The sequence below is a fragment of the Kogia breviceps genome, chromosome 1, assembly GCF_026419965.1.
Source record: "Kogia breviceps isolate mKogBre1 chromosome 1, mKogBre1 haplotype 1, whole genome shotgun sequence".
Taxonomy (NCBI): domain Eukaryota; kingdom Metazoa; phylum Chordata; class Mammalia; order Artiodactyla; family Physeteridae; genus Kogia; species Kogia breviceps.
In genome coordinates, this window is record NC_081310.1 from 59771085 (window position 1) to 59783273 (window position 12189).

General features: G+C 40.4%; 1 protein-coding gene across 1 annotated transcript; it reads left to right on the top strand.

The window, feature by feature from the left end:
- The first annotated feature begins 336 nt into the window (after positions 1 to 336).
- On the top strand, positions 337 to 7520 carry SLC30A1 (solute carrier family 30 member 1). The gene is made up of 2 exons (XM_059076177.2): positions 337 to 1024; positions 2697 to 7520. Exons 1-2 carry the CDS (start codon positions 412 to 414, stop codon positions 3599 to 3601), a joined length of 1518 nt encoding a protein of 505 aa, XP_058932160.1. The 5' UTR covers positions 337 to 411; the 3' UTR covers positions 3602 to 7520.
- The last annotated feature ends 4669 nt before the right edge of the window (positions 7521 to 12189 follow it).

Here is a 12189-nt window from a genome sequence, read left to right on the forward strand (position 1 = left end):
CTTTGCAGCGCGGAGCTGCTGGTCGCCCGCCCCCGCCGCTCGCCTGCTCCTGCTCCGGCTCTCCGTCCGCGGGCTCCGGGAGCCCCAGCTCCCCACCGCCGCCCGCTCTAGGTGTGGGGGCAACTGGGGCTGAGCCGGGCCTCCGCGCCGGCTCCGAGGACGGACGCCTGAGGAGCAGCGCGCCGCCGGCCCGCCGGGGACGGCCGCAGGCTCGGGGGCTCGGCGGCTTGACCCCGGGCTCGCCCCTGTCCGGCCGCCGAGGCCCCACGGCAGACTCCCGAGCGGCCCGGCTCGGGCGGTGAGAGCCCCGCGCCGCCCTCCCTCCGTCGCCGGGTCGCCGGCCCTCGGCGCCTCGCCGCCGCCGCCTCACGAGTGTCCGGGCCGCGCTCGGCGGGCTCCTGAGCCGCAGCCATGGGGTGCTGGGGTCGGAACCGCGGCCGGCTGCTGTGCATGCTGATGCTGACCTTCATGTTCATGGTCCTGGAGGTGGTGGTGAGCCGGGTGACTTCGTCGCTGGCGATGCTCTCCGACTCCTTCCACATGCTGTCGGATGTGTTGGCGCTGGTGGTGGCGCTGGTGGCCGAGCGCTTCGCCCGGCGGACCCACGCCACCCAGAAGAACACCTTCGGCTGGATCCGGGCCGAAGTGATGGGGGCTCTGGTGAACGCCATCTTCCTGACTGGCCTCTGCTTCGCCATCCTGCTGGAGGCCATCGAGCGCTTCATCGAGCCGCACGAGATGCAGCAACCGCTGGTGGTCCTCGGGGTCGGCGTGGCGGGGCTGGTGGTCAACGTGCTGGGGCTCTGCCTCTTCCACCATCACAGCGGCTTCGGCAACGACTCCGGCCACGGCCACTCGCACGGGGGGCACAGCCACGGCCTCCCCAAGGGGGGCCGCGGCAAGAGCACTCGCACCGGGGGTAGCGACAGCAGGGCCCCAGGTGAGCAGGGTCCCGACCAGGAGGAGACCAACATCCTGGTGGCCAATAGCAGCAACTCCAATGGGCTGAAACTGGACCGGACAGGTGAGGAGAGAAAGTCGCCGCCGCAGGTGGTTGGCGTTGGGGAGCCTAGACCCCGGGATGGCCTCGGGCAGGATGGCCCGCACGCCCCCTGGTGTCCGAGCCGACCGCGCCGCGCCGCCTACCTGGCCACTCCTTCCCTCTCCGGCACTCACACCCCGCCTCGGCCAGAGGACGCGGCTCCCCTTTCAGCCCGGTGTCAGGAGCCGGGGGAGCGCGTCTGGGAGTGTAGATGGGCACCGTGGTGGTGAGAGCGGGCAAAAGGTCAGGAGGTAACCGTCAGCCCGCTGCGGTCCGCAACCTCACTTAACAGTCTTTACAGGCTGTCGTTTCAAGAGGCCGTCTGATTTTGGCGTTAGCAGGATCAAAAAATGCTAATTTCTTGGGCCTGTTGGGAGACGGAGAGAATCCCCACTTGGTCCTTAGTTGTTGGCTGTTAGGAACCTTGCTCTGCCCAAGTAGTTCTTATGCCCTTAACACAAGTTTCTTAATATTGTATTCGGGGCTATCTAGTGATTGACTTTCCTGAGCTCAAAACCTCCTTAAAGGTTTCTATCATGAGCAGCAATGTATGTTTCAGTTAATTTTCTAAAATCTAAACTTAATCCTGAAAATCCTAGACTTAGAACCTGTATGGGCATGTTTAACATTTCACTTAGCATTTTTCATAATCGTACTAAAAGTGAAGATAATTTATTCATCTTATATTTTTAATGGTTAGTTTTCATTCTAAACATTAAGCGCGCTTGAAGGAAATTGGGAAATGAATGTTGAAAGAAAGGAAACGGGAAAAGGAATCAACCTAATGCCCTACTACCCAAGCTCAGTGATGTTAACAATTTGGTGTATTTCCTTACACTTTTTTCCATTTACATCTATTTACCTAGTTGTATGATACCACATAGACAGTTTTCCTCTTTCCAAGATGCAGAATATCATGTTAATGAAATTAAAGTTGTACATTGAAAATGTTTAATAAACAATTGAATTTCCTCTCACTCCCACTCTGCCAGGTGTTATTCCAAAGAATATTAAGCTGCTCTGGTGTGTATAATTCCTTTAAAGGATCCGTACGTTTGGTTTAGGAGCTAGTAGGGTAGATAGTGATCATTTAGTTCCAACTTTTCCTGAAGTCTCTGTGATTGCTGATAGGTTTATATTGTTGATTTGTCAGTTTCTAAACCTCTTCTATCAAGAGACTCTATCATTTATATAAATGATAAAAGTTTAAAAGTTAAGCTTAACACCTTAATGACTACGAAAAGTGACTAGAACTCTGCGTCAGGTCAGCCATTTGTATTAGACTTATCCATAGTTGCATTTAATTCTGGGTGATAGCTTTCAATTTTGTTTTCTTTTTGGTGTATGCCAACAAGTATAGGAGAATGTTCACAGGACCCCACCCCCACAGAAAAGGTGAACTTTATTTGGAGGTGGGAAGGTAGGAGGGTGGTTAGGAGTATGGGGAAGCAATATCATCTTAATGACTTAATTTAGCCCTGGCGATTATGTCCTAGCTTGTTCCCAGTATGTCAATTTATATTAAATCGCTCTGAGCACATTCTTATTACATTTTATGAAAAATTTTCACTTCTATCACTTAAATGGAATTAGGCAAGAATGTTTATATAAACACGTTAGATGTGTTTGATACAGAATTTTTATTTCTTTGTAGATCCAGAAAAGTCCAGAAATGATGCAATGGAAGTACAAGTGAATGGGAATCTTATCAGAGAACCTGACCAGGTGGAATTGGAAGATGATGATGATAAGGCTGGACAGCTTAACATGCGTGGAGTTTTTCTGCATGTCTTTGGAGATGCTTTGGGTTCAGTGATTGTAGTAGTAAATGCCTTAGTCTTTTACTTTTCTTGGAAAGGTTGTCCTGACGGGGAGATGTGTGTGAACCCATGTACCCCTGACCCCTGCAAAGCATTTGTAGAATTAATTAATAGTACTCATGCAACAGTTTTTAAGGCTGGTCCTTGCTGGGTGCTATATTTAGATCCAACTCTTTGTATTGTAATGGTTTGTATACTTCTTTACACAACTTATCCATTACTTAAGGAGTCTGCTCTTATTCTTCTCCAAACTGTTCCTAAACAAATTGATATCAAAAATTTGATAAAAGAACTTCGAGATGTTGAAGGAGTTGAGGAAGTTCATGAATTACATGTTTGGCAACTTGCTGGAAGCAGAATCATTGCCACTGCTCACATAAAATGTGAAGACCCGACATCATACATGCAGGTGGCTAAGATCATTAAAGACGTTTTCCATAATCACGGAATTCATGCTACTACCATTCAGCCTGAATTTGCTAGTGTAGGCTCTAAGTCAAGTGTAGTCCCATGTGAACTTGCCTGCAGAACTCAGTGTGCTTTGAAGCAATGTTGTGGGACACGGCCACAAACCCAATCTGGAAAGGATGCAGACAAGGCCCCAACAGTTAGCATTTCTTGTTTAGAACTTAGTGACAATCTAGAGAAGCAGCCCAAGAGGACTAAAGTTGAAAACATCCCTGCTGTTGTGATAGAGATTAAAAAAATGCCAAACAAACAACCTGAATCATCTTTGTGAGTCTTGGAAAAGATGTGATATTTGACTTTTGCTTTAAACTGCAAGAGGAAAAAGACTCCTTTGAAATTCTATGTTTGCCAAGTAGTGTAATTGAAGTCCTTGTCTGGTCACACAGTTTAATTCTATTTTTGTAAGAACATAATGGGACTGCTTAACAGAGTTCTATATTACAACTTTGTGATTATTAGTGCAGAGTACAGCTATGCTGTAACAGTTTTGGAAGGCCAGTTTTAACACTATGTTACATTTTTGTTTAAAGTAAATATAAACCTTATATAACATAATGACATTTGATTTCCAGTTTTTCCATGGTAAAAAATTAATTAGGGGGATAAATAAATTAAAATTGTTACTGGAATTTCTCTGCTTTTCTTTTCCCCCAGTGTTATATTTTATTAGAATTATAAACGCTGGAACTTTAAAAATCATCAACAGGTTTGTTTCTTTTGACATTTTATGTAATATTTACTTGCCCTTTGAGATCATTGCATAGCATAATGGCAACATATTTTAAGAATGACTCATGAAAATTATTAGGAAAAGTTCCTTTTTTTCTTCACATGGGGATATTTATGATACTGAAGATCAGTTACTATTCTGTATCTTATATTGCTGAGTATTATTCTAACAAATAGTGAAATTAAATTGAACTGTAGTGTACATATAATAGGGCATATGGGGAGTAAGAGCAGGGAAGAAAGTTTACCAAATTAAATATTTAGATTCTTGTATGTTAATATTCAGACTACATTTCTAAATTATTCTGAGAATTTTAACTTTTTTAAAAAAAAAATACATGGTCTAAAACATGGACACGTTCACCAGCATTACTTTCTTTGAAAGATTGGCATTTGGAACATTGAGTTGAAAGTTTACTTATAAAATATATACAATAAATATTTTTAAGGACATTAAATTTAACCTAATAACTACATGTTAAAAGAAAGCTTATTAATCTAATCTTTTAAACTGTGGGTTTTAAAAATAACTTCAGAGTTAGTCATTTCACAGTGACCAATCATGAATGGATTCAAACAGAGCTTTTTGAGCCCAACCAGCAATGCCTGTGCCCTGCCAAGAGCCATTGACTTGGGAGAAAAAAGGAATCTGAAGGTTAATGTAGTTTGGATATTAAATTCTCAAAAAGCAAAGTTAGTTAAGGCACAATTAATAATTGAGATTCTGTAAGTCATTCTGTCTTGACATTGCTCAGATCTTCCAATAGTAGCTTATTTTGCAAGATGCCATAATATCTATACAGGAAATTGTTCTCAGCTATTACATTGTTGGTATGGATTCCAAATCCATACACAAATATTATTTAAGGGTATTTAAGTTATATTTTTCTTGATAGGGGTTATGCTTTGTGAAGAAACTAGATTTTTGTCCTCAAAAGGATGAATATTAATATCAGTTATCATGTATAGCTCTATTTTTCTAGAAACGAGGTATCCTGACTACTTTAGTAACTTTTATAGCTGACTACTTTTGGGATGGCTACCTTTTGGGATTTGAAATAATTCATTATCTAATGGGTCTTAAGATGAAAATGGTGGCATTTGACAGTTAACTTTTTAAAGGGATGATCTTTTGTGGTAGATGGTGTGTTTTTTTCCTAGTATAAGCCTGTTGCTGGCAATGGGCCTATTTAAGAACACCCGATTTTTCCAGTGAGAATGAGGTAATTTTAGGAACACAGTTTGTAAGTTCATATTTGCTATAATGGGCCAAAACCATAACCTGCCAATTTGCAATGCATCTTTATCATTTAATACTTTTCTCTGATATTGTGTATTTCAATTCCTAAACTGGTAGTTACTTTGAATTTTGCAAACATTTTTTTTAAACATGAAATTGGGGAATCTCATGGGTGAACAAGAGAAAGCTTCAAATTGTATCGTGTACATTCCTGATTTAACACTTTACAAAACCATTTTTTTGAAGATCTCAAAACAGTTTATGTTGTAGAACCATGTCAGTAATGATACAAAAGGATAACTGGTAAAATATATTACATTCAATGAGGTTTTCTTTACAATGCTCTGTTGGGTCTATTTCTTAAAGGTTGTGTAATGCATAAGACATCGACTGAATGAGGATTTTTTTTTTTAATGGTGTATAAGCATGGGACAAGGGGTTTTTTTTGTTTTTTGTTTTTTCAAAAGTGCTTTGAAAGTAACAGCCTTTAGATTTCAGTTATTTCACTTTTGATAATTTTAAGTAGCTCATATGTAACAAAGTGGTACCATAGGATTCTCTTTTTTCAAAGGACTTGTCATAATAGCAAAATCAGTGGGCACTGACTCACCTTTTGAGTTTTAGCAGAGAATTATTTATTTCTTTACAATGCACTTTCTAACCCATTTTTAGCTATATTAGCATTATCTTTTTTAAAAATGCTTTTATATTTAAATATTGTGGGATTTAAGTGTCTTTTCCAAAATAGCTTATTCCTTCCTGCAAGAAAATGAGGGGAATACCATGAATTATTAGGAGACTTAAACCCAATATTTAAATGCTGTTTTATAACACTGCATCAGTTTTAGGAGGTGCATCTCGCCTGCTGGCTCTTTTATATTTGAGCAAGATCAGTGTATTTAGAATATGTGTTTAGAAATGTGTCTGTTGTCTCAATTTAGTAAGAAGGAGGTGCTACATGTGCCTGAATTAAAATCAACCCAGACATTTTTTCCAAGCCAAATGCCGCCTTAGTGATGAGAGATTTAATTCTCCATTGTCACGTTTTAGTTTATATGATTTTTAATAAGGTTTTTTTTGAAGAGCATCTGCACTATAAAAGTATGGACTAGAACCTAAAAGAATAGTCAAAAACTCACAAACACTTTGCTGTATGTATTTTAACATTTTAGAAAGCAATATATTTGAATAACTAAGGTTTGTAATTTGAACAGGAAAAATTTCCATCAAGAGCACCTTGGAAAATCACAACAGGTAGAAGACTATGTTACTATGTTTGTATCTTGGTAACATCCTCAGTTAATTTTGAATTTTTGAAAATTTTGAGGGAAAAGTCCTATGGAATCTAATGTGAAGTATTTTAATAGGCTAACTGGTATTGAGTTGAAGCTTTTTACTGTTTTTAAGCAGATATCATTTGATGAAATGTCATTTACCTGCTGTCCTAAGATGTTCATACATACGCAAATAAGGAGAAGAATCCTACCATATAGAAATATTTATTTTAATAGAGTTTCATTTAAGTCATAAAACAGTGTTAAAACTCTTGGGAAGGTGGAGGGTTTCTCGTTTTTTAAATTGAAACTGTCATACAGTGTTTGACCATCTGAAATGGGAATTGTAATAGCACTATTTTGATGTAGCTCTACCAATATTATGTGACAATGCTATATAGTTTTACTAACAAGCTCTGGAATACTTAGCAGTCATTTTCACTGGCACAAGAGCTTTTTGTATGTCATTCAATTTAAACTTTTAAACCAAAAACTTTATGGTTTAGTGTCTTTGTCAAAAAGATGCTGAAGGGAATGTAACATACAATTAATATGTGGTTATATATAAAAAGACACAAAAATTTGCCATGTTATGGTTCTGCCTTGAAACAGCACAATGAAGTGTATCAGTGTATTTTGTGATTCTTTATGAAACTTACATGTTGTTCTGTGTCTGCCATAGGGTGTCCTTTGGGCCAGATGTGGCACAGTTAAATGCAATTATCATCTCATTAAATGCAGATGCAGATAAAATGTCTTTAGTGCTGCAACATTTTACCTAACTTTTGTATGTTTTCTGACTGTGCGTTGTTTCCAAAGCTGTTCCTACCTCACCATGAGGCTTTATGGATTGTTATGTATTATAAATGTTCTTTATGAGACAGACTACTGTGTTTCTTCTCATTTATTAAAAGTTAAGTAGAAAAATAAACTAATTTTAATATCTAGTTCATTGTTTTGTGCATATGGCCTCCCCTTCTGTGCTAAGCTGGGTTATGTAGAAGAGAGTTGGACTTCAGTCACTGAAAGGGAAATTTCAGCTTAACATGTATTCCTGGTGTGCAGGGTGACCAGGTTACAGGACAGTGGTGTGGAAGAAAACAAATGTGGGTAAAAATTGCCATCAAAATTGAAAGGGTAGGGCTTCCCCGGTGGCGCAGTGGTTGAGAGTCCGCCTGCCGATGCAGGGGACACGGGTTCGTGCCCCGGTCCGGGAAGATCCCACATGCCGCGGAGCGGCTGGGCCTGTGAGCCATGGCCGCTGAGCCTGCGCGTCTGGAGCCTGTGCTCCGCAACGGGAGAGGCCACAACAGTGAGGCCCGCATACCACAAAAAAAAAAAAAAAAAAAAAAAAAATTGAAAGGGTAACAACACAAAGGCTCATTAACAAATACTCAATGGATATGAAATGTTTTTGTTATAAGCATTAAACTTACAAATTATGTAGTTACAGGTTAACCTGCTCCTTTTGATACTTGTTATTTTTTTTTCTTTAATTTGTAAGCACAGTTACTAACAAGGATTGTTGAATATTTTACAGTTATATAATCATCTGGAACTATTGACACAAGAGCACATTAATACATGAGTTTGGTTGTATGAGTTCAGGACTGTCATAAATGTAGTCTCGTATAAAGAATTTCTTAAAAGAAATTGTACTTCAGTTGGGAGATAAACAGTTGAGAAATCAATGGACAATAAATGGCAGTAGATAATTAATAGAATTGATAAAGACTAGACATTCCGAAAAAGGGATAAAAATCTTTGGACAGGATGTGGGTAGGTTAAAATTGAGAGGGGTAGGGGTTGAGCGGTAAGGGGTTGCAGAGTATAGAGGGTTGAGAGTCCAGAGGTAGGAGACTGCAAAAAACAAGGTTAAAAGTGCCATGAACAGGTTTGAATTTGGTTTTATAAGAATAGAGGAAACATTCAATTTTTGAGTGGATAAATGAGAAAGTGGAAAGGGTATTGTACAGGATAGATTTGTAATGGGAAGTAGACAAAGAGACCGGAAGACATCAGTTTACTAGGTATTCAATGCTAAGAGCCTGAACTAGTTCCCAAATACACATGCCCACATCTACATATACAGTACAGCAGTCTCTACTTATCCTTGATTTTGCTTTCTGAGGTTTCAGGTACCTAAAGCCAACCGTGGTCCAAAAATATTAAATGGGAAATTCAGAAACAATTTATAAGTTTTTGGGGGTGGTGGTGGGATGAACTGGGAGATTGGGATTGACATATACACTAATATGTATAAAAAAGATAATAAGAACCTGCTGTATAAAAAATAAAATTCAAAAAAAAGAAAAAACACCTCATGTTTTAAATTGCTGCCTTGCTGCCATTCTGAGTAGTAAGATGAAATTTCTCACTGTCCTGCCCCATCCTGCCGAGGAATGAGAATCATCCCTTTGTCCAGTGTATCCTAACCGTTAGTCACTTAGCCATCTCATCAGATATATCAGATTGACTGTCAAGGTGTCACAGTGCTTGTATACAAGTGTCCCTTATTTTCCTTAATGGCCCCAAAGTGCAAGAGTAGTGGTGCTGGCAATCGGGATATGCTAAAGAAAAACTGTAAAGTGCTTCCTTTAAGCGAAAAGGTGAAAGCTCCTAGTGAGGAAAGAAAAAAATCATATGCTGAGGTTTTTAAGATCTACGGTAAGAACAAATCTATCTGAAATGGTGGAGAGAGAAAAATTAGTGCCAGTTTTGCTGTTGCACCTTGAACTGCAAAAGTTACACCCACAGTGCATGAGAAATGCTTAGTTAAAATGGAAAGGCATTAAATTTGTACAGTAAGATATTCTGGGGACTTCCATGGTGGCACAGTGGTTAAGAATCTGCCTGCCAATGCAGGGCACACGGTTCGATCCCTGGTGCGGGAAGATCCCACAAGCCGCGGAGCAACTAAGCCTGTGCACCACAACTACCGAGCCTACGCCCTAGAGACCGCGAGCCACAACTCCTGAGCCCGTGCTCCACAACAAGAGAAGCCACTGCAATGAGAAGCCCGCGCACCGCAACGAAGAGTAGCCCCCGCTCTCCACAACTAGAGAAAGCCCGCGCGCAGCAACGAAGACCCAACACAGCCAAAAATAAATAAATTAATTAATTAATTAAAATAAGGAGTGCCTTTCTTCCTAAAAAAAAAAAAAAGATTCTGAGAAAGGGAGAGAGACCACATTCACATAACTTTTATTACAATATTATAATTGTTCTGTTTTATTGTTAATTTCTTACTGTGCTTAATTTATAAACTTTATCATAAGTATGTATGCACGTGTGCAGGAAAAAGCATAGTATATATATAGGGTTCAGTACTATCTGTGATTTCAGGCAGCCACTGGGGGTCTTGAAATATATCACTACTGTACTATATTTCAATTGATTCCACATTCTTTTTTCATACTTTAACATTTCTAAAATCAGAATGCATTGATACAATCAGTGGTATCTTACCACTGCTTTTGGCCAACTTTTTTTCTTATTAGGATGTATCTTACAATTAATGGTTCAGAAAAGAATTATCAGACAATATGGTCTTTCCAGAAGTACTGCCAACATTTCCTAAAACCTTATTTTATGTACTATGCATTGCGCATCTGAATGAAAGCTGTTTCTTTTGAATTAGGTGAAAATACTCTAAGAAAGTCAGTGACAATATTGTTTTTAAAGAAATTCCATAAACATTTCCCAGCCTTCAGAATTGAACATTTTTGCCCTCTCCCCACTATAGCCTATGTAGCCTTTTTTCTCTTAAGTAACATGACACTATCTTCTTTCTTTCTTTTTTTTTAAAATTTTTGGCTGTGCTGCGCAGCATGTGGGACCCTAGTTTCCCCCACCAGGGATCGAAACCGCGCCCCCTGAATTTGAAGCGCAGACTCTTGACCTCTGGACCGCCAGGGAAGTCCCAGAGTTATCTTCTATCTTTATTTCCTCAGGATCTAGCACATGGTCTAGCACACTGTAGGCATTCAAAGGTGTTTGAATGAACATTGAAGAATGGCATGAGTGGAAGAAGATAGAATGATAACACCATTAATAGCTAAAATATACTGAGCACTTATTATATACCAGCCACATACGTTTTCATTTAATCCTTACCAACTGTTAGCCACATTCCATTATTCCCATTTTACAGACAAATGGATATTAAGTACCTTACCCAAAGGCATCTATCTAGCTAGTAAGCGATGGAGCTAGAACTGGAATTCAGCAAGAGAACTAGGACGCAGCAAGTAGCTTGCTTTCCCATCACTTTGAACCATCAACATCCTATTTCATAAGTAAATTCAGAATGAAGAGTTCTTTTAAATTTTCATCTAACAAGCAGCAATAGATAGGCAAAAGAAATGAGAATAAATGTAAAAGTATTTGATATTTATAAAAAACATCAAAGTAGTCACCAGATGAAAAATCAGAACTTTCTTATGTTATGGCTGTGTCATTCAAATTACATGGGGGAGAGGAATAACAATATTTTTTAGAATTTAGGGTCTCCCTTGTTTTTTGTTATTTTTTTTTTTTTAAACGGCCATCAGAACAAAGCCTGCTGTCGTTTTTTTAAGAAAAATAAATTTATTTCTTTTATTTTTGGTTGCATTGGGTCTTCATTGCTCCACACAGGCTTTCTCTAGTTGTGGCGAGTGGGGGTCACTCTTGGTTGCTGCCTGCAGGCTTCTCATTGCAGTGGCTTCTCTTGTTGCAGAGCACGGACTCTAGGCACGCGGGCTTCAGTAGTTGTGACTTGCAGGCTCAGTAGTTGTGGCTCGCGGGCTCTAGAGCGCAGACTCAGTAGTTGTGGCGAGCGGGCTTAGTTGCTCCGCGGCATGTGGGATCTTCCCAGACCAGGGCTCAAACCTGTGTCCCCTGCGTTGGCAGGTGGATTCTCAACCACTGCGCCACCAGGGAAGTCGCTCTCCTTTGGTTTTAATCTAGCCTTGCAGACAGTGCCAATCATTACAAACTAGTTAGCTAATCTACCATATGTATTGCTTGAGGTAGTACCTTCTTCACCTGGAGCACAAAAACCTATGGCTTATATATACTTTTATGCTGAAAACAGTGGGTATTTTGGGAACTGGAGAGCAGAGGTGATTGAGCTAAATGTAGATGAGGAGACACAGGGAGAGGACCATCTGCTTTTCAACAGAGGTGCTATTAGCATTTGGGTGAGACAATTTATCACAGTACAGAATTGTCCCATGCATTGAGTTTAGCAACCCTGGCCTCCTTCCACACAAGTGTCTGTAGCCCCTCCCCTTCGCTTGGCTCAATATCAACACACCCCAAATATTTCAAATGTCTCCTAGAGAGGCCATATGGCCCAGGGCAACCATGAAAGACTAACCCAGTGGGTGCTCCTCCAGTCTTTCCCAAGTGACCCAAATGCTACATCTAGTCTCCTCCTTTTACCCAGATGGTAACATAGATCCTTTGTGTTTTGTTTGAACTTCAGTTCCATCCTTAAGTCCAGGAACCATGCCTCCATACCTACAGGGTCAAATAGAAAGTCTGAAGATTTTATTTCTGAGGCTCATAGCCATTGATAGGACCAGATAGACAGGAACTCCTCTGACAGGTTAAGAAGATTGTTCTGCTTAA